The sequence below is a fragment of the Centrocercus urophasianus genome, unplaced genomic scaffold (assembly GCF_019232065.1).
Source record: "Centrocercus urophasianus isolate 14NV4802_14NV808 unplaced genomic scaffold, USGS_Curo_1.0 seq_74, whole genome shotgun sequence".
Taxonomy (NCBI): Eukaryota; Metazoa; Chordata; class Aves; order Galliformes; family Phasianidae; genus Centrocercus; species Centrocercus urophasianus.
Window position 1 is genome coordinate 1,136,531 of NW_024885355.1, and position 26,245 is coordinate 1,162,775.

At 41.3% G+C, this 26,245-nt stretch overlaps 1 protein-coding gene across 1 annotated transcript in view; it reads right to left on the reverse strand.

Annotated features, from left to right (window-relative positions):
* Positions 1–26,245, reverse strand: part of RSF1 (remodeling and spacing factor 1) — a 54,692-nt gene that overhangs the window by 17,432 nt on the left and 11,015 nt on the right. The window contains exons 2-8 of the mRNA XM_042838175.1: positions 16,662–16,753; positions 12,434–12,526; positions 11,950–12,155; positions 9,868–10,022; positions 4,072–5,792; positions 1,904–2,101; positions 901–1,005 (exon numbers count right to left, since the gene is read on the reverse strand). Coding sequence (XP_042694109.1) covers positions 901–1,005; positions 1,904–2,101; positions 4,072–5,792; positions 9,868–10,022; positions 11,950–12,155; positions 12,434–12,526; positions 16,662–16,753 — 2,570 coding nt within the window. The remainder of the gene's footprint in view (positions 1–900; positions 1,006–1,903; positions 2,102–4,071; positions 5,793–9,867; positions 10,023–11,949; positions 12,156–12,433; positions 12,527–16,661; positions 16,754–26,245) is intronic.

Consider the following 26,245-nt stretch of genomic DNA (forward strand, 5'->3'; position numbering starts at 1 on the left):
TCAAGATCACGACTACTTAACCCAAACTACTTCTCAGAAGACAACTGAAAGCCAATGCACAATACAGCTGTATCACACCAGGTCAAGGTGGCAAGCATTTTGCAGGGCAACAGCTGTTTTGACAAAGGAGTCATCTAAAAGAAAGGAAGATCAGAGATCTTCAGGCAGACTATTCTGAAAACGTGCATAGATGGTTCCCCATTCATTTAGCAGGATCAGCACTGCACTCTCTCTGGCTTATCCTTCCAAGCATCACCACTGCAATTCCTGCTATTTAGATGTACTTAAAATTAACAAGACGTATGCACAACATTTTTTTAACCTTTTTTTTTTTTTTTTTAAGCAGCAGCTTGTAACCTTTGTGAAAGTGCTCATACCTGTCTATTACTCAGCAGGGAAAACATTGGGTTTTCTAGGAGATGCTAACCAGAAATGGCAGCTTTCTTTACCAGCTTCTTAGCAAATGTCTCTGAAGGAGGAACAGTACTTCAGAAACAGCTGCTTGCTTTGATCCCTGATTATTCCTTGCAGGACTTAAGGCTCCCTTCCAACTCGGGAAATTCTATGATTCTATGCTTCCCCCTCCTGGATGACAATGTGATGCTTCTTAGGATAAAATTATGATTTTATACTGTTAATGCTACGTTATTCTTTAAGTTGCTTAGCATAAGAAAAAAACAGCAACATGCAGTATTTGACACTAACAGAAGAAAGAAAGGGAAAGGAAAACCACCTCATAAAACAGTTTTACTAATGGCTAAGGGGGAAGATCAGCATCTCTACGATGCATCACAGTCTGCTTTGTAACAGAAAAAAAAAAGATGAAAGAAAGAAACTGTTAAACTCCCAACAAATCTTCACAACCACAATGCTGAAAGTGAAGGGGAACAGGAACCATACGTGCTGGCAAGGTGGGCAGAACCATTCTCCATCAGGGATTATCATCAAAGGAGGGCGAAGGCAAGCTGTATGGTATCCACTGTCACAGGAGTCACATAACAAAATCTGTTGAAACAAAACAAATCATGAATATCTTTTGGCATTCGCAACGTGTAACAAGCTCCAGAACTGTTTTCCCTGCCAACACAGAAGCACTTCATAAATACTTTGGACTGTGCCAAAACCAAAAAAAAAATCCTGTATCACTTATCACTGGATGTTTCCAAGGCCACGGGTGGTTTTTATGAGCAAGTTTATGTATCACAGTTTTCCACTTTAGCACCAGATTTCATCTTGCGTTGTATTCTCAGGCAACTCAGCACTACTGGATTACACAGACTGCATACACGTACTATGGAATCCTGTAATGCTTTCCAGACCCTGGACTAAGTAGAAAACTACATCTGGACAAGATGTGGTGGGAACTGTTTTCCCTGTGCACTTACATCCACATGAAGGAAACCTGGCCATGCAGGCCAGAAGGGAAGCACAGCAATCTTAGGCAGTTTCCTCAGCTGGGGTGTTCTTATGTCCAGGGTGGCAAAGACAGGCTCACCGACTCTCTGGGGTATGCAGAACCAACTACTGCGATTCCTCCTTAGTTGGGAAAGCTATTTCCACTAAAACTAAGCAATAATGCTCACATAAACTGTGTGACCATCTGGTGGAGTACACATCTCTAACATTCTAACTGTCTCAACCGTGCTGGGATATCTTTCACACACCTGAGAATATGCTCGTTTTGTGGACTCAGTGCAAGGCTGTATATTCTTCTAATAAGAAGAATCTATGACAGTACGTAGCAGTGATGAACCAGGACCATAAACATCAGAAGCACTGAAAGCTTGTTGAGCTTCTACACACGGCCACCCCAAAGACTGGTGTATCATTGGTGTACCTTCAGACACTCCTCTGATCAACCAGAACTGCCTGAATCACTCAGAAGGTTTCCCCCAAAGCCTACCAGCTCAGGGTGGTTGGGAAGGCCACACTTCTTGCACGGTTCATCATCGTCAGCAGGTGCAGCTTCTTCTTCCTCCTCTTCTTCCTCTTCCTCCTCTTCATCAGAGTTTTTTTCACTCTCTGAGCCTTCACTTTCTTCATTGCTTGAATATTTCCACCTGCCACGTGTTCGTGTACCTGTCCACCGAACTTTGCTCCTCTGAGTGATACCATTTCAAAGAGAAAACACAAAGGAAACTTACAGTTTCTTTCCAGATCCTAAAAGACATTTTTCTCTACAGGAAAGTGATTCATCTCAATCAGAACAGTTGCAATAATTTCACAAGAGAACATTTCAAGGAACAGACACCTTCAATGAGCCCTGAAGTTCAACAGGATACTAAAGGGAGAAAACTACATATCTACCTGCAGAGAAATTTTCAAATGAGATCTCAGACCACAAAGACAGATCAGTGACTGAGGCCCTCTTGTGAGCATGGTGAATTCCACATTTGATGTTTTTTTATGATAGTTCTCCATAATCCAAACTGAATATAGGTATAGGTAGATGGCTTTTTTTCTTTTCTAACATGCACTTCATCTCTTTCATTTTGCTTTAGGAAACATGCTTACACTCTAACAAGTACATTAATTTCAGTGTTTTTGAAGCTCTCTTTTATGACAGGCAGAGTTTTCTGAAAGAAAATCAGTGCACCATGTAAGGGCACAGTCTGCTTTCACATTTATACTTTTCCATTCTTTTTTGTAAGTAAAAAAACGATTCATCAGATGCTAGTTGAAAAGGGCATTCACCCCTTTACATCATACCCACCTTAATGATATAACCACATGTCTTACCAGTGACTTATTTGGACATTTATTTATTTTAAGGACTGGAAAAATGACTTCTCTCATCTACTACGTGAAGTGTTAAGTTTTATCAGACATTTGTTTAAGATACATTTTGGATGAAAAACAGAATTCCAATTCCAATTCAGAATCCCATTTTGCATTAGTTAAAAGTACTTCCTACAACCAGGCTATTTTAACTTCACAATAATATACCAAAAATTCAAGTTCTCACAAATACTTTTTACCCTCCAGAAATTGAAAAAGGAAAATACCCTCCCTAGGTTTTTCAGCTCAAAACACTTTTCATTTATGACCAGGTTACTCGCTGTTCTGAACCAGCTATCTAACCAAACTGTACAAAACATTCTGCAGGACACACTCACACCGCAGCAATACATCATACTGGTAAAATTTCATTTCAGGTTCTTATCATTTACTTCTGTCTCTTTAGTGATGTCATTATTCACTAAACTTTAATAGAAAACTGTACTTTAAATCCATGAGAGAATTAATTTAATTTGAGGCTTCATCTTACGTCATCTTTATTTTGATTCTATCTTTAAAGAATCTCTTCAAGAAGAAAAAAAAAGATAGATATTCAGTAAAACTGTTCATTTTATGAAGGTTATTCAGAACTTGCTGAGTATGTGCGTGTGTTGGTAAAACTACAGGAACAATAAGGAAACTCACAGTAGTGAAATATGAAGAGGATTTCAAGTTGATAGAAAAGAGCATACTTGAAAATACAGGCTGCTTTTTCCTCCTTGCTTTTCTTTGGCATTGCACATCCAGAAACATCAGGAAGTTAAATGAATAAAGCTGTTGATCATTACATTGATTTACAAACACTATACAGATGCACATTTAACTTTTTGTATGAAAAAGACACCTCTGCCCAGAGCACATTATGTATCCCAAGTGTAAGAAGTCATAATATTTGTTTCTTTGCTTACGCTCATTCTCAAACTGGCCAGCCAGACACCAGCAAGCATCCACCTAGAAAATCCACAGCATTTTCTCCATTGGAAGAATGGAAGTCTCCATTCAGCCACACAGACTGACTCAGGTCTGATCGTGTCATGTTTTAAAAGAACTCACTTGGACTGGTTTGGTCTTTTTTGTTTGGCTTACACGAAAAATGTTAGAAGCTGCTAAGTCAACAGATATTAGCACTCTCTTAGGGGGTGGTTTTAACTTGGTTGAATCCACTAACCATACTGCAAATCTAGCTCCAGGCAAAGGCTGACCAAAGGGAAGTAATCCTTAACATTCTTATGTAAACACATATACTCCTATTAGGAAAGACTGCGGCAACGCCAGACAGTAAAACTATATTACCTTGTTAACTTTAGAATTTGACTCCTTCTCCTGTTTTTTTGCATCTTCTTTTCTTTCCTGTTTATGTGCAGGTTTCTCCTCTTCCTCTTCAGATCGTTTTTTGTCAGATTTCTGATCCCGAGTCTCTGCAACTTTCGGAGTAGGCTTAGATATCCTTGGGGATCTCCTTAACGTGCGGCCAGCAGTGACGTCTTCTGGCGGTGTTTCTGCCTTTCTCTTCCTACTGGAGATCCTGATAGTTAATTTAATCCCTTCTTTCTGTCTTTCAGAAGTTATTTCTTTATTATCTGTTGTGCAGCTTTCTTCTTCAGAAACTAGTTTATACTTAAATTTGCTTTTAGGTGTTGGGGAATCCTTTTTACCCTCGGAGGAGTTCTCTAGGTTGGACGCGTGGGCATCGTCTAATCCCTCTGGCTCTGGCTTGGCAGCTTCAGGCTCTTCCTCTGGTTTTTCAGGGCTGGATTTTTCTTCTCCTTGGCTCTCCTCAAGGAGAGCAGGTTTAGCATCAGAGCCCTCCGCTTCCAAAACAGACTTCTCTAAAGTCAAAGGAGAAGAAGATGGAGGAGGTGTCTCAGCAGCTTTGGGAGAATCAGGTTTCTCCTCAGGCTCGCCTCTGCTTTCCAAGGTTTCTTCCTCAGACGGCGCAGGCTTGGGCAGTTCTGCAGGAGCAGATGCATCTGTGTGCTTCTCCAGCTTCTCTAAACATTCTTTGGGTGGCAGTCTGTCCTTTTGGATTATGGTGGCTAGTTTCTCTTCGGATTTTTTGGCACAGTCTTCAGAGTTTGAAGATTCTTCCTCTACCATCTCAGTAGCTGGACTGTCAAGGTTCTCTTTCTCCACGGGACTAGATTCCTCCTTTAAAGGCACTTTCTGATTTGAAACCTCAGAGACCACAGCTCCTAGCTCTTTCACCACAGTTACTGCATTTTTCTCAACCTCACATGCTTTTATAATTTTACTAACAGAATTTAGGGAGTCTGATACCTTTTCCCCACTTTTACCGTTTTTCTCTTTTAATGAGCTGCTGTCTTCCTTTGTACCAACCGAGTGCTCAGACCTATTATTTTGTATGACACTTGGGGTTATTTTTTCACTGCTAACCTCTCCATTTACCAGCACTTTCCCATCGGGACATAAAGCAGTAATTGTAGGGACTCTCTTAAAAGTTTCTTCTTCTGGTTTCCCCTCTTCCTTCAAGACATCCTTCGTTGGAGTCACGCATTTACACAGGGACCCCTTTATAGGACTGTCATAGTCATCTGTCAGCTTGATCTCTCGCTTTTTCAGGGGTATTTTTGCCTGCTGGTCATTTTTAAGTTTCTCGCTTTCTTCTACAGATTTCTCCACAATTTCCTGGGGAGTTTTGACATTAACACAAAATTCTAACCTCTCGGGCTCATGAACTGCTATTTTGTCAGTAGAACTTTTTACTTCCTTTAGGTCTTTTGGTTCTATTTTGTTTTCCTTCACCTCTGCTTTAACAGGCTTGACATTTTCTTTAAAGGAGTCACTTTCTTCTTTGACAGTTTGTTTCTCTTCGTTGTATTCCGAAGGCTTCTCTAATTTTACTATTACTGGCAATTTTATAATTTCTTTTTCTTCAGCCTTCTCTATTTTCATCATGTTTTCATCCTCTTTGACCACAGGAAGAGGAAGACTTTCCAATTCCTTTGACTGTTCCTCTACCTCGTCTTTTTCTTCTTTGATTTTTAATTGGTTTTCTGTTGACAGAGAAAAACAGTGATGAAACAACCAGGGGACCTATAGGATTACAAACAGTATCCATCAAAATGAAGGCGTATCTAGAAAAGTCAACAACCCAAAGCTCCCTGCAAATAAATATTCTTTCCCGGAATTATTAGGAGCCTGGCTTGTCTCAAGCTGTCATTAAGCAAGGAGGTTGCCAATTTTTAGCTACAGAATCACCATTTGGCTTAATTACTAGCCAAGATAAACCTAAATTTCAGATGCTTTTAGCAGAATTCTATACTTATCCTCCTATCCACCTCAATTCCCTCTTCAGTTGTAATACAATACCTTCAGAGGACAGACACAGAAAACCCAAGCACAGCGTGCAAGGAGCATCAACTTTCAAGAAATCTCTCTTGAGTGTCTGAGCTTTTTTCACTAACCAGACCACACTGCAAGATCCCCTGCTCTTCAAATCCTACACACCGAACCATAAGGCGGAAGGGACAGTAAAGATCACAGAGTTCCAATCCCCTGCCACGGGCAGGGCTGCCACCCACCAGGTCAGGCTGTTCAGGAGACTCAGAGCTCTTCCCATGAATCTGGTACTCACATCAATCAGTTCCCTGTTTGTACACTTTTATTTCAAGAAATATCTAACTGTTGTATTTCAGCATTTTGGGGGGGGAGAACACAACCAACAGGAAATTCACCTGGATTCTCTATTCCTGGGCAGTGACTACATCTTCTGTGTACAGTCAAAACACATGTAACAGATTATATTCTACATTCACTTCATTTGCCATTTCTAAGACAAACATGCACCAGAAAATCCTGCAGAGCTTAAGAGATTAGATCATGCCTGCTTTGCTCAAGCAGTTTTGAATTAACGGGGTCCAAAGTATAGTTACAGCACTCAGAAGAACCCATGCATTTATTCTGTTGCTCTGTATTTCATACAATTATTTATCATCTCTGAAGCTACTTAACATCTCAGGTGTTTTATTTTGCCATGCTTTTTGAGTCAGGTAGGGACAGAGCTAGTTAGAAAAAGCAAAGATGATGCAGTACAGATAGTGTAACAGCATCTTCTACCATCTGGAAGATGCTGCAGAACAGGTGCCATAACTCCCAACAAAGCCATGTTTTCTGTCTTCTACCTCTCCCCTCTCCCTCCACACTGGTGTGATTCTTTTCCAAGCTGAGAACTTCCCAAAGTGATTACCAACATGAAAGGCAAGAACGTGAATTAATTACATTTAGAGAAAATAAACATTTTACAAAAGAAAAGAGTGGTGAAGAAGCAAGTCATATATTTTAGAATGTTTCTAAATACAAAGAACATACCCAAATAAGCCTCAGCAAGTAGCAAAGGGTGCAAGACGCATCTCCAGATGCAATAGATGCAACTAGAAGCAATAACAGTTTGAAGGCTGAAGGATGCTTGTTTCTCTCTTCATAGAGGTAATCACCACTCTGAGCTCTTGTAACATTAAAGCCACCTCTCTAAAGACATTTGTCAGCATTTGTCAGTGACACATTCACCATGCACGTATCCTTCTCTTCACATCTTTCTGGATTGACTTACTTGAACCATTTCTTCCTATCATCAACTGCTTTTTCCCAAACTAACATCACCAGAACCCCAAATCTCTTCCTGCGCTAATAAAGCAATGGCTGTGCTAAGATCTACTTTCTAACTCTCCCAGCTGCTCAAAAAGCACTTGATATGCCACAGTGACTCAGCAGGTGCACAAACTGTCTTACAGCAATTCAAGTTAAGAAGGCTAGGTTAAAAACAAAAAAAAAAAAGGAAGAACTGGATCCATTTATTTTTGAAGGAACAACTTTAATGCTATTTGGAAAGCTGTCAAAGCAGCTTTCACTTCTGATAAATTTTCACTGAACCTTTGAAGGGCTTTTATGCATTCCTAGAACTTGAGGACAGTTTGATGACTAATAGGAATAATTATTAAACTTAATTGATCAAAGTGCTGCTCTGTGAGTATGTTGGCTGCAATTAAATCACAGCATATATAAATAATGTCATTAATCATTAGGTCTGTGGGACTAGTGCCTAAGAATGATCCTGCATGGCAGCAGAGCCAGTGACTTTGGTGACACTGGAGTGTGCAAAAGGACTTTGGGACTTGCCTACAGTGGAGACTTTAGTTAAGATGTTATAAAATGAATTATTTTGACTTCAGTAAAATCATATTCCAAAAGGAGGTCTTGATTACGTTACTTAAGCTGACCTGACTAATTCTTAGTCAGACAAAAGCAAGATCAGCACTCTAGAATGAATTCTGCAGTATCAGTAACCACATAGATTGTGTTGTCACATGCATGCAAAGGTAGATACTGGTCTTAGATGGAGACAATTCTCACAGTGTTCATCACAATTTACTGCGATTTCTGCACTTGTCTTTTAACACTTCCAAACTCAACTTATACTTATCTAAACGTTTCATTTACTTCTTCCATTCTACAATGTTTGTTGTGAAGAATAGGAACGAGAAGCATTTCTCTTTGATATTGAGAACCAGGACAGATCTTGCTAACTTTGTATATCCAGTTAAACTGCAGAACCACAGAATGGCATGGGTTGGGAGGGACCTCAAGAGATCACTGAGTCCATTCCCCTGCTAAAGCAAGTTCCCTACAGTAGGTGGCAATGGTAGGTGGATGGATGGATCTTGAATATCTCCATAGAAGGAGACTCCACCATCTCTCTGGACAATCTGTTCCAGGGCTCCATCACCCTTACTGTAAAGAACTTCTTCCACATGTTAGTATGGAACTTCCTGTGTTCAAGTTTTAGGCCATTACTCCTTGTCCTATTGCTACACACCACCAAGAAGAGCCTGACCTCATCCACTTACCTCCCACCTCCCTTCAGATACTTATAAACATTTATCAGATCTCTCGGTCGTCTTCTGCACATACCCAGGTTACTCAGCCTTTCCTCATACGGGCGGTGCTCCAGGCCCTCTCTCATCTTTGTGGCCCTCCTCTGGACTCCTTCCAGGAGATCCCTGACTTTTGAACTGGGGAGCCCAGAACTGGATACAGCAGTCTAAATGTGGCCTCAGCAGGGCAGAGTAGAGGGGGAGGATCACCTCCCTTGACCTGCTGGCCACACTCTTTTTAATGCACCCCTGGATCCCATTGGCCTTCTTGGCCACAAAGGTTACGCTGCCGGCTCATGGCCAACCTGCTGCCCACCAGGACCCCCGGCTCCTTCTGTGCAGAGCTCCTCTCCAGCAGCTAACAGATTAATTACACAAGATTTGAAGAAACACACATTAACACACTGGAATCTTAACTCTTGTTTCTGATCAAGCAACTGCTTTCCTGTAGCTTAACCAAATGTTAACATTAGGGTAGTAACCAGGGTAAAATTACTTGGGATAACAAGCTTCTAGCTTCTCATAACCTAAGAAAAATCTTGTAACAAAATATTTCAGGTTGATACTAAGTAAAACCAATGCACAAACCACCAAGTCAGGCAAGATATTTAATATGTGCAATGACATGATAACAAGGAAGGAAAATGGGTTCTTTAATAGCAAATGGTGGAGGCAGCTCACGACCACTTGATGTATAAATATTTTTGGATTTCAAATTGTTTCAACATAAGCTCGTGCCTTCTTCAAGATTGTGAGGAAAAAGCCTGTATTTCTGATTCAAACTTAAAAGTAAAAATAAATAACATACACAGACTGTATTGACTTCAATCATGGCATTGCACAAAGTTGTTTTTTTTTTCTTTTTGAAATTTTAATGTTAATAGAACAGGAAAAGTTGGGCAACAGTTGGGTACTCCACAAAAACATACAATGGCATAGTTACAATACTATACAAAATGTACAGCATGAATAAAATTAATTGGAAAACAATTTATACATATCTCTCTTTTCATAAATAACTTGCACCTAAAGATGCACTATAAAAAAAAAAGTAATATTTATCAGTGTTCACTTGATTTACTATGAACAGAAATGGTCTTTGATTGTTTTAAAGAGTCCTAATCTAAAACAGTAACTTTTAATCAAGTTCTGACACCGCCACAGCACAACATTTAAAATGTGAGAAAAGGCAGAAAACCTTGTGTAGATGCTTCTTCACCCTTTTTGGTGTCTTCATCTTCTATACTTGGGCTTTCACGTGATGAATTCTCCTGCTGAGAATTGTTTTTCAGCAGGGCAGGATCAATTTGTGCTTTCAGGAGCTCAAGGGTCTCGGCAAGCTCATTTCTGTTTCTGGATGATGGAAGAAAAAACATATTGTCTGATAAGCCACTTACTCACTCACCCCAGAGGGATTCATTAAAAATAAACAAACACCATCTGTTTAAATGAACACTGCCCTGAAAACCTTACACACGAGCACAGTGAAATGCCTGTCCTACCAGAGCAGCTGCAATTTTGCATTCAGAAATCTTCCAACTTCTCCACACCACAACCAAATCACTTTGTTTTGCAGGGCGTTATCTATCCAGACTCAAGTCCCGTTATTCTGGATCCAAGCTGCTACCATTTATTCTTTTTTATCTATTTATCCTTCTTTTACCAGTTCTCACTGCATCTCTTTGCAATTTCTTCTTAACATGCTTAGAAAACAATATAGAGATGTCCAGAGGGCTCTGGCTATTTGTGTATCTCTATGTGCTTGAACATCAGTGCACTTTAACTCCTTGCACTGGATATCTAACTAGAAAAACCAAAACCTTAACAGATAATGAGTTTGAGTGTTGATTAAACAGGTTCTTTATTTTCAAAACAGACAAGAATCACAAGACTCTCACATTTCCTTTTCCAAAGTCAACATTCAACCACTAGATTCAATGAAAAAAAAGAAAGAAAGAAAAAAAAAGGCTGGAAGTGCATCCAGCCTGACACACAGAATTACACAGGTTTAAAAGGATCTCAGATGTCATCATGCATTACTGTGTTTTTCTGCAGTAAGTATGAGTGTCAGAACTTGCCCAGAGGAAGTCCCATTTCCTCTGCTTTTGGCATTGATCCCTGGAGTCCAGAATGTAGGAAAATGATAAATGCTGTTCAGCAATTGGTTGGCTTGTTTAGATGCATTTCCTTTATTCACCCACAACAGCTGTCTCGATTTCAGTGGTGGTAAGGCTTATCACTTTATGGCCCTTTGACAGTGGTTTAAAACATTCTGTATGACTAACCTGGACACTGAGCTTTGGATATTTAAGTAAGCTATACAAATTAAATTTATATTTATTTATAAACATGAAAATTAAAAATTTAGATTAAAATTTTGGAAATTAAAATATACAAACAGAAGAATAAAAATAATATACATTATGTAACTTCTTCAGATCTATTCTTACACCTTTATGTATTAATTTAGTCAGAGTTGATGCTGCTGGGCCCAGTTTAAAATCCTCTTGCAATTAATTAGTCAAAAGAAAAATAAGTTTACATGGAGATGAACTAAAAACAGATAACTGTTTTAGATACGAAATATAGGTATGTATGTAGAACTAATCATTTTTCTATTAACGTCCATGCATCCTGTGCATAAAGAGGGATACGACAAAGTATTTAACCTAAATCACAAAAATCCATAAGTCTGAGGCTAAACTATCAGACCAAACATGAAGCAACAGAGACCCAGGGGCACTGAGTCATGCACATGTCACTCTGCATCACCATCATGTACCTCAACTTGAGTTATCTATGAGCTGAATTCTGCTCCAGGAAGGACTCTGTACCCGTTTGGATGGTCAGCAATGCTTTTACTTCCATGAAGTTCAAATCGCAACGTAATCCTCATAAGAACAGAACTGTCCACTTATAACTGTCTTCTTAGGACAGAAGTTAAAAGAAGGAACAGTTCTCCTCCATCTCCAAAGGGAAGAAGTGTGACAGGAGGCAACATGGAGGCACTGTCCTCAAAACAATTTTCTCTCGGCACCCTTTCCATATATCCTTTGTGGCTTAATTGAGCACAGAAGTCATCAGCTACCATGTACAATTCTGTGAGATATTTCTGGACTATTTTTTCATTAAATCACATATTTGCAGGCAGAAAATCCCACTGTAAGTGAGAAATGGAGACTGAGTGAAATGAATTCGCGAACTCCAATCACACATAGCCACAAGAATCCTACCCTACAAAACATTGGGAAAAAAAGGGAGGAAAAAAAAAAAGGAATACCTAACAATGCACTTCCATGTGGATCCATCCTGGTCATCCTGCTCTTCTATGTACATCCTGACATTATGCTCCTGGTCCAGCTGATACCAATACATCAGTCCATCCTTGTCTCGACCAATAGGCTGAAGGCGCATGGCATCAGCATCCTCCTCATTAATTATATTTTTAAACTTCAGATTGTCATCAAATTGACATTCACAGAGATACTGAAAAAAACGAGAAAGTGGAAAGAATGTTAAAACATAAAAACATAAAGAGAAGTAATACGTGGAAGTATAAATAAGAGAAGTAAGCATGATGTTTGGGCCTGTCCCACTACAAAGAACAACAGTCCTGTTCCAAGATCAGCTCCAGATTGAATACGTCCAGGTATGGGTCAGCCAAGTGAAATCTGCAAGATGCTTCAGTGAGTGAGAAAGTCAAATCTCTAAGATATCCAAGCGAGTAAGGAAAAAGACAATTAGAAACTTAGTTGAATGCATACCTTCAGAATCCCCAGTTTGCATTCGACGCTCATTTCTAGGTATCCTTTTTTTTCCATCTCCCAAGCCCAAGTGCTGTTGAATTCTTGGCATATCTGTCACAGAGAAAACACTGAGATGAGCAGGCTTAGTGAATAAAAGTAACTTTCAACTTTTATGTTAGTAGTACCTTACTGCACTAAAATTATATGTGATGTTGTCAGGATTGTAAGTCAAAAAGTCTTGAACAAAAAAAAAAAAAGAAAACTAGGATAGGCCAGAAAGCACTGGCAAAACTCCATGGAAGAATATATCACTGAGACCCTGACACCAGCTACTTTAAAACTCTTATGTTTGGCAGCACAACTCTGATCTGTGAAGTTATTCTCATCTTTGCTATGCAAAAGCTTCCATTTTTCTGTATATTTAGAAAATAAATTCTGTTGAGAAGATGTGATTTCTCAGCATATCTTTACAGCACTTAGCACATCAGTTGCTGAGCCCCCTTGGGATCCTGCTGTCCTACAACTGCAGATAAATGAGACTTACACTCTGTTGTGGAATTATCGGGCATAATAGCTTGGCCCTTGAGTCATTTGATAAATATTTTAAAATATTTTAAAATATTTTAAGTGCAGCCAGCCTCAATTTACTAAAAGCAAGTAAGTTCCATGCATTCAAGAGGAAAAAAGCACAGGACATGAAAAAAGCAGCAAGAAAGGACGGAGACTGAATCACAGGAACCTCCAATAACAGCAGCACAGAAGGAATTCCCTCTCCTCCCTGAAGGAGTCAAATGTGCTTAAAAGAACTCATGGAAAGGAAAAACACAGCAGGAGCTCTCAATCAAAGCTGCAGCAGTGAGAACTCCAACCTGTTCAGGTGGGAATACCATCAGAAGGAGGCAGGAGTTTAGCACAGCCACATCTCCAGTTGAGAATACTTTGAAGTGCCACCCCTGAATCACAGCCATCCAAATCAGCACATCCTCTGCACTCCAGTCCACAAGGAGCCAAAGCTCTGCTGAGCAAACTCAATCAGAACTGAATAGTCTGCCACTCACAAATTCTCAAATACATGATGTTATCACTAAGCTACTGAACAACTTGGAAACCACATATGAAAGCAGCTTTCTCTGGAAACAGAAGGAAAAACGACACTAAATTTCCTCACTAGATGTACTGTACAACTCAGCGTGGGCTACAACCAAAGAGGTGTTCTCCCTCCTCTGTCCCCACAGCCACGCTACTGCCAGTACTGACACGAGTTCTTCACTGGCCTAAGTGTAAGTTAGTTAAAGCAGGTAAAATAGCAGAAAGCTACTTCTTTTTGTTATGGAGAGCTGCTTTTCTGCTGGCTCTGCTGCCTAAACTGGCTCGCTCTGGGGTAAGCTTCAAGAGCACCAAGAAATGGAAACGTGGGACCATGCTTGTTGGCATCAGCTTGCAATTAGGTTGGCTCAGCCACACCATAAATCACACTCTGACTCTGTGACCTATGGGAATGGTGAAGATGTGCTCCGATAACAAGGAATTATGCTGAGGAGCAGTTTTTCCTAATCTGAGGCTAAGGACACAGGTCCTCCTCCGGCACAAAGCTCACAGCAAGAGAAGCAATTGTTCCTCAAGCACTAAACAAGCTTATTCTGCTTTCTCCTTCATTTTCAGTACTGGAACACAAAGAACTCTGGGCAATTGTACATCAAACCTCTGCTCAGGGCAAGAGCCAGTCACTGCTCATTGCTTGCTCATTAAGTAATGAAAGCAATAATGAGAAGTTTCATGTGCTTCAGAAGCGTATGATTGTCAAAGCAACAACTCAAGAGACATACGAGTTGATAAAGCATCTGTTCAGACTGAAACGACTACATTTTGACAATCAAAAACCAGATGATCACGCTTTCTACTGACAAGTACTGTCACAGCCCTGAACTACAGATCCCACTGACATGGACACTGTCTCAATATCAGTCTCTGACTTCACAGAAAGGACATTTCACACCAAACAAAAGCCTGCTGCTCATGGGAACAGCTGCTTTCTCCACACTGAAGAGCAGTCAGTAGCTCCCTACCCTGCCAAAAAGATGTCAGGATGTCTCTCAAACATTTCCCAAGCAGCTACAGCAGCATCCAACACTTCCTATAAGCTCACTCCACACTTTCACTGCAATCAATGAAAAGAGGAAGGTGACAAACATAGCAGAGGAGTCTGCCTACGTGGGACTACCAAGCCCTCAACTCTGAACAACTGGGGCAGAACGGTGTGGTCAGTGCTGAAGGCTTTGAATTCACCAGCCCAGAGAAATTGTATCTGTACAAGAACACAAAATATGTTTGACAAGAGCCAGTGAAAGCATTCTGCTGGGAGACAGAGCAGTCTGAATGAACTCAGCTACACGCTTCCCAAAGCAGCTAAGCTGGCCAGTTCCTCTCAGCTGTTAAAACCTGCAGGACAAACCCTTTCTTCCCTTCACGCATACACAACCATGCTTCCTACTGGAGAAATTCAGACCCTGAAACCCTACAGCCATTTGCTTCCAAAAAGAGCAGTATGTAGGCTGGTGAGGCAAAACTGGGTGGTTTAGCACCAGGACATACAAGGGAAAGAGCTTTCAACTGCAGTGTTCACTTCCTAGTTAAGAACACTGCAGGTATCTCCCAAGAACACTCTCAATGGTTCCACATGCTTTCCATTTTTCCTGGCTTTTGGGACATTTCCCAGAGCTCTTCCTTGTTTTTCTAAACTAATTACACCCTTTTGAAATGGGGGCCATATTAGCATACCTCTCTCATTAGTTATATTCAAATTCCTTTGTTCTCGAGATTCCTTTGAACCACTGGCTAGAATAAGTATCAAGTTAAATGAAGTAGAAGTTATTACTGCTTGCTTGGTCTCAACAGGGGCAGGTGGAAAGGTTTCCTCAGCGCTCTCCCTCCATGCTGAAGGAGGATTTTCCAGACTATTCCCTCATACACTTGTTTTCTCCCCGTTTTCTGCTTACCATACAACTGCTTCAGTGGGATTTATATGCCCCCTGCTCAGGGTTGTTTCCACAGCTTGCTGGAATGGCTTTTGGGTATGTTAATGGATTGAATACAATGCAGTATTCACAGTACTTGGCGATACGTGAACACACAGAAGGTGCACCCATCACATTATTAGCTCAAAACAGCATCATAAATGCTTTACAGCTGGTGAAGAGGTCAGATCTCACCTTAGGCCCTTCAGCAGGCTATTTCTTGACACAGCCCTGGTGGTCTCACACACATCATTATTTTAAGACTATTTTACACAAACCTCAAGGCAAACTCCTACCCCAGTAAATTTGATAGATAGCACTAAGGGGGGCAAACTGGGACTGCATCTGCTAACATCATTATTTGTTTCGCTGCCATCACCACAATGCTGTATTTCTAAGACAGATGCAATCATGGTTGTGTAGACAATACTGAGCACAGGTTGGATGGGGTCCTGGGGAACCTGACCTAATGCTGCCAACACTGCCCATGGCAGCAGGGTTGGAACCAGATGATTTCAGAGGTCTCTTCCATCCCAAACCATTCAGTGATTCTGTGATGACTCTAAGACTACATTTTGGCATGTGGAATAAGGTATCCAGAGTGCCAAACTCCAAATTTTGAGCATTGTCTGCTTTTATTTTCTGAAGCAGTGTAAATTGTTTGAAATAAAAACTATTCACACATAAGGTAGCAACAAAGGCACAGCCATAGATAGAATTAGGTAAAAAAATGGGATGTTCTATTTTTACTGATGTTATACTGATTTTATCTTAGCTGTACCATTGTGAGCATGCTGATCTAAATCACTGCAATGTTCTCATTTAATATTAGCACATGGTACAAGAGCTCTGTATGGTTACTCTCAACCAACTTATTTTAAAATGAATAGTTACCATGTTCATTTCCCTGCTCAATGTAGTCTGTTTGCAGGCTATTAAATCTGCTTCTACACTGAAAGCCTTAATGCTCAGAAAGTTTGTTTCTAGCAAGCATGAAGGTGTGCACTCTTATACATGCAGGAGATAACGTTTATTTTTAGAGATTTTTGTACAAGTCTAGGCAGCCTGAAAGTTAAGCTGGGATCTTATGCAACTGAAGTCTGGGCATGCACATTGGTGTTGGCCACAGCAGAGCCCAAGGCTCACTATAATTCATACCAGGGATTGCTGACACAACAGCTCATCATAAGCATATTCCAGCAGTGCAGAATAATACAACATGCATATTGTACCTTGATCAAATATTTTTCCCATCTGTCTGCTGTGACAGACTTCCCAATCTTTCTCATCAGTTTCAAGTGAAGCTCCACCAATTCTTTTGGAACTGCAGCATTGAGAGAGAGAAAAAAAAAAAGAAGTTATGAAGCCTGGTGCAAATACACTTCAATGCTAAACACTGATAACACAGTGAAAAACAGAAATTGTAATAAAACATAGTAACTTCAAGTCTGCTAGGAGCAGCTCTGTAACTCTCAGGCACTGGAATGGGCTGCCCAGGGAGGTGGTGGAGTCACCAACCCTGGAGGTGTTCAAGGAACGTTTGGACGTTGTGTTTTGGGATATGGCTTAGTGAGAACTGTTGGTGGTGGGTGAATGGTTGGACTGGATGATCTTGTAGGTCCTTTCCAAACTTGGTGATTCTGTGATAAAATAACAACAGCAGGATGAAAGTAGTTGCATAGGTCTTTTTGTTTAGATTTACATCTACGATGATCATTGCCCTTCCTGTGTTGAGCCAGGAAGGTTCCAACCAACCATCATTTGTCCTTCGTTGAACCAGGAATTCCACCTCAATGACAAATACGCCAAACTCTTGGCAGTGTTAAACTAAAAACTGCACAGGACCAATGTCAGTCAAACATCTATAGACACAACACCTCCTGACTGCCAGCAGCACACCTGCAGCTGCCTCCAGAAATGCAGAAGGTATCTGTGCCATGCCTGGAATATCGCTGAATCCCAACTATTTTTGGCTGGATGCAAGCTGTGGGAGAAATGTGCTAGAAACTTTATCCTCACAGATACAACCTTGCTATGTATTTAAACTCCTTTGTGCTGGACGGAGATTTGAAGAGCGAGGGATGGAGGCCAGAAGTGCTGCTGAGCACAGCTGCACGAGTGCAGGCACAAAATCAACGCTTCCTACCTGAATTATAGCTTACTACACACTTCTCAAACACAGCTTCGACACCTCGCCTCACATCCGTGATTTGTAAATCAATCTGGCACCACCAAGTGGCAAACGTGCAGAACATCAATTTTATCAGTGGGAAACTTTTCTAACTTGAAAAAAAAAGAGGTGAATGATAATTATGAATGCAACTACACGTGCCCAATGGAGAGAGCTGTCTCACAGTCCGTTGAGAAGAGCTTAAGGAAGTGAAATTTTTACTCCTTTCTTAGATGCTGTTTGCATACCCCTTCATTTTGTGAAAGCATTTTCGTTCAGCTCTGCACACACACCTGAAGAGCTGAATTAAGAACTCTTAGGATCGTTACTTACGTTTTTCTGCTCATTCAGCAGTATTCTTTGACACATGATAAAGAGCTGGGACATAAAACACCTTCATTCTAAAGCAGACGTTACTGAGATACTTCTTTTCCTGGTCTTTTCAATCTTTGAGTCTCTTTGTGAATCCTTCCATTATTTGACTTGATTTCACCTCGCTGATGCCAGTCTTTCAAATGCCTCTGTTTTCAGGTGAGTGTGAGTTGGTAAAGCATCAGTTTGTTGAAGATGCTTGCTTTAATTTCAGAAGATCATCGCTGCTGGTTTGCAGCCAGCAAGTTAATACACAACCACAGTTCCCATTAAATACAGAAAGAATCAGCCTGGTAGCCATAAAGAGACCTCCTGTAAACCTAAGCAATTCTCAGGCAACAACTCCAGGCCAGTCCAGACCTCTTCTCTTTCACTCAGTTACTATTGTTTCCATTACCACTGCACACTGAAGAAACTTCACACATCTCCTCCTCCTTGATTCTCCCCAAAATTGGTGCATTTCACAACTTTAAACCACCACATATCTTAAAAAGAATGAGATCAAAAGGTCTTAACCCCAATGGATGCTGAGCACTTGGCACCAACAAAATTAAGCCCAAAGCACTTTATACACATGAGCAATTCTATCAAAGGCAACTCATACAATTAAACCTCAGCTTGTGTTTGTGTAACGTGGAACTGAGCCAGAATATTCAAAACCTTGCTGGATCAAAGCTTCTGTTCTGCTTTTTTTTTTTCTTTCTTCTTTTTAATCAAATCTCTCTTCATAGGTACGTATTGATTGGAATCCTGGCTTAAGGAAGCACGACTGATTTGTTCTGAATAATCAAATTCCCAGTCACCAGAAAGTCTTTGCCTCAGAAGAAATGGGAAATTCAGACCCTGGAAAGTGCTTTGGTACATTCGTCCTTGGGCAGCACCCACTGCCACCTCACTCCTTTCCCAAGGTTTTAGCATTTCAGGTCCTGCACTTCTGGGATCTTGGTGATGTACTCACACAGTTACTTTCACAAAGAAACTTCACAGCATTTTGAACCCTTTATACATTTATTTATCATCACTTCTGTTTTTTTAATGTACTGTAACAGTCTTCATGGAGAGAGGAGGTGTTAGGAAGGCTGAAGAGTGATGGAAGATCCATCCATAGGCAGAGCACCCAGTTGGAAACAAGGGGAAGTGCACCAGCAAAGCAGACCATCTCAGCAACACACTGGACCTGCATGGCTTCAAACTTGCTTACCTGTGCTCAGAAGATGAAGTTCCAGGAAGAGAGACATTGATAAGGATCATTTTTACAATACTCCTCTGATCCTACTTGGAATAGATTCAAAATAATGAACGTAAGATGCAATTACTCCTGGGTAAACACTCATTCACTTTTCTTAAGTTTCACATAAGGAAGGAAAAATTCATGCAATCTTCCTTGAAGAGCAGTCATTTCTGGTAAAGCTATTGCCAAAACAGTGTGACAGTGTACACCAACATGTGAATGACATACCCAGATGTTCAAAAAGCATTGGTTTCTCTGCAAAGCAATATAGTAGCTCCCTAAAATCATGAGGCCCAACTTGACAGAGTACACTTCAGTGGTAGAGAAGACTTAGGACTCCAAGTGCAAGGCTAACGAAAAAGTGTGCTATTTTAAAAGAAAAAATGCCTGTTTTAGGAAAACTTGTAAAATTAAGCCACGGCCATCTGCTAGATATTAAAAAATATAGATTTATCATGGGAAGAAGAAATGAGTCAGAAAGAATGAGTCATTGGGTACAGAATTTTGGGACTTCTGGTGCAGTTCAGGCAATTCTGTCAAGTCCTGCACTTTCCTGGAAGGCATGCCCCTGTCTGGGCATCAGCAAACATCTTCTGAACATCATCCATCCCAGCATTTCAGGGAGTGTTCCCTCCATCAGTTATTGTTAATAAACAAAGAAAAAGACAAAAAAAATCTCAATGGAGAAGAAGAAATAGGAACACAGGGAAGACCTGTCACCTGCTTAGAAAAGCCTCAGCTTCAGCACCAGCATACAGCTGGCTGTGGCTACCCATCAACACCTCCCCACACAACCTCACCTGACCTCCTGTCATCTTCCCTGCCAAAATTAACCCACTCCTAGCTGAATGAAACCAGAAGAAATAATGGAGGAAAACAGAAAAAGCAGCACAAGGCCCTGGGCCTGCAGGAGCAGGGGGAAGGGAGCAAGAAGCAACATTTTGGGATGCAAAAGCAGCTGGCAGTTTGCATGCTTTGCAAATACAAACAGGTCCTCCCAGTTATACCAGTAAACCCTTTTACTATGCTAACTTGCTGTGCTATGCGAAAGAAAAAAAAAGTAAATCCAAAGATAAACTGGGCAAGTATTTCCATGAACAGTTTGCACCTTTCTGTCTTTCTCCCTTGGCTGATTTCAGATGACACGACTGCTGTGACCTCAGCATGGTAGGACTTCACTGCCAAATAAAACCATGCTAAGCATGCGGGCAGTTGAGATCAATGGGATCATGAATATCTCCCACCTCTTCTACTAGCTCACCATATTCAATCATATAAAACTGATATGTGTGTAGTAGCACCCTATGTTAGCAATTTAATGGCAAGCAAATATCAGTCAGCTTCTACCATCCTGAAGGTCCTTTCCAAGCTGAGCAATTCTGTGATGTTCCAATCTCCTCCACTGCCAGCTGGAGGGATCAGGACCAGAGCACCCAAACAGACAAGTGACCACATTTCAAACAACTTCGCTATTTTCTATTTTTGTGTGCACAAATCTGAAGGCCCATGAGCAGTTTGGGGTGGCAAACACCACGACATCCATGTTAGTTGCAACCAAAGGTAAGTTCTCCATTGGATCGGTTGGAATGGTTGGATTTTAGGAAAAAAATGTTCTCAGAAAGAGTAGTGATGCATTGCAAAGGCTGCCCAGGGAGCTGGCAGTCACTGATGCTGGACATGGACTGAGGGCTATGGCTAGTGGGCTTGGTGGAGATGGGTTGAACAGCTGAACTAGGTGACTCAGTGGTCTTTTCCAACCTTAAGGATGCAATTATTCTATGGGAAGTGAAATACTGAGGAGAAAAAAGGGGCTGGGATCTTCAGCAGCAGCACTGGTTTATGCCAACATAAATATTCCCCCCTAGGAACTACCTCACTTGTTTCTCACCCCAACTGTTAGAAGAAGCACACAAAGATCCCTGCAGTTGGGATGTGTTATTAAAAACTTCATGGATGAGACAGAAAAATGATGGTCTTGTCATGAATGTGCTATGCTAAGTAACTGAAAGCACAGAAAACATCTAGTGTGAACCAGGCAAGGAGTTACAGTGAACATCTAAAAAATGGCTATTGATAATGGGATTTATGGAGAACATTGTGAGCTCCACTCATGTGCTCATTCAAGCCTGGTATAAAAAAGAAATTGATGTATTTGATGCCTATGTCATTTCCTAAGATAAAAAGCAGTAGTTTCTGTTCCAAAGGACAACCTAAATATCTCGTCCTCCAGTTGATTCACTTGATGAGTATTCCTATCCTACCTCCAAGCTGTGCGCCCATAAAAAAAAAGAGAGATGCAGGAAAGGGGGAAAATGTACTCCATCTTCCTAGTGAGAGCAAAAGAGCAATCAAACAAGCTGTAATTAAACAGAAAATCCAAACAGAAAGAACAAGTCACCAAGCAGGTTTTTTTTATATCCTGTTCCTAGAAAGATTTTGGCAGGAATGAGCAACAAACAAACCACGCTCACATTTAAATGACACTGCTATCCTTTGAAATGTGGATGCTCAGCAGTTAGATCATTTCAGACACAGCAAGTACCTTTCTATCTCAATTCTGTCCAAACACCTATTGGAGAAGTCTCTGCTTCCCCAAGCTATGCAGACTGTGTGCCATTCTGATGCCTGCTGACTGCCACCCATCCCACAGACCCCAGGACACACCGTCCCTTTCACCACCACACACAGCTGCATCACAGCCCACAGGGTCTCTGAACAGAGACACAGAAGCCTTTCCCCCTCCCAAGATCTTTGACTATAAGCTGTGTCACCAGCCTACAAGGCCTTGCTGTCACAGCCAACCAGGAGAAACCTTAGAATTCAGCTCTACTTTTAGCGATGAGATTATTTTCAAATGTTTGGAATTTATGACCCATTTGTCCAATGTGTTACTAAGCACCTTTCCCTCCCATGTTTTTCTTCCTACCCTCTCCAACTGCCTGCAAATCAATCTCTCTTGCTCCCTAATGCCCACAACACCATCAGTCATGCACCAGAAGAGACATAACTCTGGAAGCTGAAGAAGTAGACTCGGCCACAAGCTGCAACTATCAGAGAACACAGGATTAAGGAGGAAAAGCACATTGCACTACACAGAGAAAATGAAACAGAGATAGAAAAAGAAGAAAGGAAAAGGACTTTGAAAACAACACAAGAGAAAATAGCACACCGTTTATTTTAGAAACTGGAAATTGCCCAGGAGAGGAAAGACAGCAAATAAAAGTCCTGCTTACTGTCTCAAAAAATGTACTGAATCCAAAACGGGCCCAAGCCCACACACTGCATACGGGAAGAGAGGATAAGAAAAATGAGACTGTGGCAGCAGTGTGCACGCAAGCTGACCACATGGAAACAGGTACTGAAAGCAAATGGAAATCGTAACAAATTGCTGCTGTTCAATGGGAAATCACTTCCAATGACCACATGGTGCACTTGAGCAAGTCAAGTGGTCTTGATTTGAAATAACCGATCGTTAATTCATGCACAGGCAAGCACGTGACTCTCTGAAGCTGCTGGGAGCACAGCCTGTAAATGTGAAGACATGGCAAAACAAGCAACTTTCATTCTGGCTAGCAAAAATCAGGAGGTAAGGGCCTCTCTGGGAGGATGGATGTTCCCTGCTGAGGCACCTGGGTCTCCATTGTAAGAGTAGTAACTATCCAAGACTTTCAGACCATGAGCAAAAAAAATCTCTTCGTTTCCTTCCTTACCACTCAATACTTCTATAATAAAGAGAATCCACGATGAAAGTGAAAGGAAAAAGAATGTTGTGCACAAGAAACACAAGGAGCCAGCCATGTAGGGGCAGCAGTTCTGGCCTCAAACCAACTGAGAAAGGAAAGAAGTGGGTGTGAATCCTGCTGGGAGGTGTTGCAGAGTGCTGAGCTACTTCTGGTCAGCCCATAGACAGCACATGGACAGGACACTCCTAGAGAGTCAGCTTATCATATAGCAGGCATCTGACATCAGCCAGAGGGGCTGCGCTCAGTAAATGTGGGGAGGTTCATTCTGTTGGCATCAGGCAACCAATGCATGTGAGGTCTTGGGGGGTATAAGAGCCTTACCAGCTACTGAGATGGATTAGTCTCACTCAAGTAAACTCTTACACTCCCCTTCAGACACTGAACTGTCACTGCAAACATGGTCTCAGTTCATGAGGTTTACCTGTGTGCAGAAATTTCTGCTAGACAAAAATCAATTCTCTAAGCATGGTAGCATTTAACTTTCAGAATAAGCTCATAAGCCCTGTTATATTAAAATGGAATTGTAGTATTCTCAGTGCAGGGAAAAACATCAGGATGAAAGACACGACCAGAAAAGTGTATATTGAGTAGCTGAGAAGCCTCTGGTTTTGTTTTATGTCCCCTTTACGCACATGACAAACGTAACAAGTTTATGTACATACTGTTAGAGAGTAAGCTGAATGCAAGTTCATTACAGGAAAACAAGAACAAATTTAAATGGTTTTTAAATCTGGACTTCGTTTAGTTACTAGAAATATCCATCTGCTGGCAGTTCTGCTAAGTTTCTTAGATGTTGGCTGACAGTTTTCTTCATCATTAACAGAAGGATGCTGATTGCACTATAAGCCAACCTTTGCAAACACCTCTCACCTCAACAACAAGGCAACATTAAGAGATGCAGAGCAGGCTGAATAAAATCACTTTTCTACACCAAGTTTCATGGCCCAGGTTATGTTACCACTCCTCAGTGGAAAACACAGAAAACGTTCAGAATTCTTTAGTTTGTTTTTCCATCTATCAGATGAGTTCTACCAGACAGCTATTTCTGCCCTTTTGGGGGTTCAAAATGGAGGTGTTCAAGAACCACATGGACGTGGTGCTGAGGGATGTGGTGGTGGGCAGGGGCTGATCGTTGGACTCGATGACCTTCAGGGTCCTGGCAAGCTCACTGATTCTATGATACAGAAAGGCAAGTATTTTCTCTTGTCATTGTTGACCTCACATGCATTTATCAGAGTATTTATATGCTGGGGTTCACCTGTGGGCTTATTTTTTTCTGCATTGCACTTTCTATCAAGTCTTGTAGTTAATTAGAAAACTTGCACCATCTCATCCTTCAGTTACACAGCAACTGTACAGATATAATGTTTCTTGGCAGTTTCAACTCTTTGACAAGGTAGATTATAGCAGGAAAGGGAAAATGGTTTGAAGTTGAGGGAGGGAAGATTTAATTCGGATGTCAGGGGGAAATTCTGTACAGAGAGAGCAGTGAGGTGCTGGAACAGCTGCCCAGAGAGGCTGTGATGCCCCGTCCATCCCTGGATGTTCAAGGCCAGGTTGGATGGGGCCCTGGGCAGCCTGGGCTGGTATGAAATGTGGAGGTTGGCAGCCCTGCCTGATTCTCTTTGACTGTCAAATATTGCAGATACCACTTCTGGCAAACTCAGGTCACAGCATATAAAATGTTGTCAGTTCAGTGGATCTTAAAGAAATCCCATGGTGTAACCACGCCGTGAATTTATCATGAATATATGATGATACATATGATGAATTCATGTAGAAAAGGGAGTACTGTGACTAAGCATCTGGTATTTTACAAACAGTAGCATTACGTGAGACTTCTTTAAGGATCTGCAGAAGCAAAACATGAGGATGAAAACCAAGGCAAGTCATCCTGCTGCACAGAGCACACTTCCCTGTCAGCTGGCAGGGAGCAACTGCACATTTGTTCTGCTCTAAGGTAATGTCAGCTCCTGACTTTATCAGCAGTTCAAGTGAAAATTTCTAACGTTTTACAGAAACACAGAGATCCAGAAAAAGATGCAGCACATGTTGGAGGTTTGGGCAAAACACTCACAGAAGTGCAATGTTTGCAGCAGCTGACAAGGAAGGCAGCCATACAGCTGGATGAAAGTCATTCTGCAGATGAAATCACAAGCATAACATTTTATGAGTTTTATCCAATTAACACAGAATTTGAGGCTTTTTTTTAAACAATTCTTTCACAGCTAGTAGCAACTTCTATCCATTATTTCTTAGGAAACCTAGGGAGCAAGTGAGAACAGAAATGTTTAGAAGTAAAACTGAGATAATTGCCTGACGAAGTGCTAGTAGTAAATAGAAAACAGGTGCAGGGTTTGGCCAACTTTCTTAAGCTTAGGTCTAAAGAAAATACAATTATTCAGACATACAGAACAAGCAAATGGTATGTGAGCTAACAGAATCCCAGACAAAGCGAGAATTCACAGAAGGTTCAATCCTTGAAACAAAGATCTGAAGTCAGAACTTCTACAGGCAAATTCAAGTTTTCACCTGCTAATAACATCAAAATATCTACCCTGATGACGTAACTAATTGCAAGGAGCAGTTCTAAGCTTGGGGCTGTCGCAGCTTCACGCAGGACTGCCAGCTTTGGGGTCAGTGTTATCTCCCATCCACTTAGGCAGACTTGAAGCTACAAAGCTAGAAGGAAAGATGGTCACACCCTGAAGGGACACTGGGTTTCATTCTAACATATTGCCATTACTCAGAAGTCAGGTTTGAGATACAAAGCCATAACACAGCCAAGCACACAGGGACACTGTCAGGAACTGGAAAGAGCCGAGTAGGCTGGGCTGCAGCTCCAAGGAAGGTGCTGCAGTTTAACAGTCTCCCTAAATCTTTCCTTCCTACACAGACAGACAGCAAGGGGAACAAGCCCTGGCAGTGGAAGCTGCGTTCACGCACAGCACTTGGAACAGAGAAAGATGAAACACATCAGAGCCACAATGAACACAACCCAGGTGTTGGGCAGTGACCACCATCTGCTGCTTCAGAATGTGGGCAAAGAAACCCCAAAGCACAAGGCTGAGAATGCCTACCCCCAGGCACCTTTAAATACTCCTCTTAGACGACGCCTGGTTTAACTTAGAAGCAAGAAACTTCTTCCTTTATTTTTCAATATTTTTACTACAACTCAGTATATCTTAGCACAGAATCACAAAATCACAGAATGGCCAGGGTTGGAAGGGACCTCAAGGATCACGAAGCTCCAACCCCCTGCCACACGCAGGGCCACCAACCTCCACATTTAATACCAGA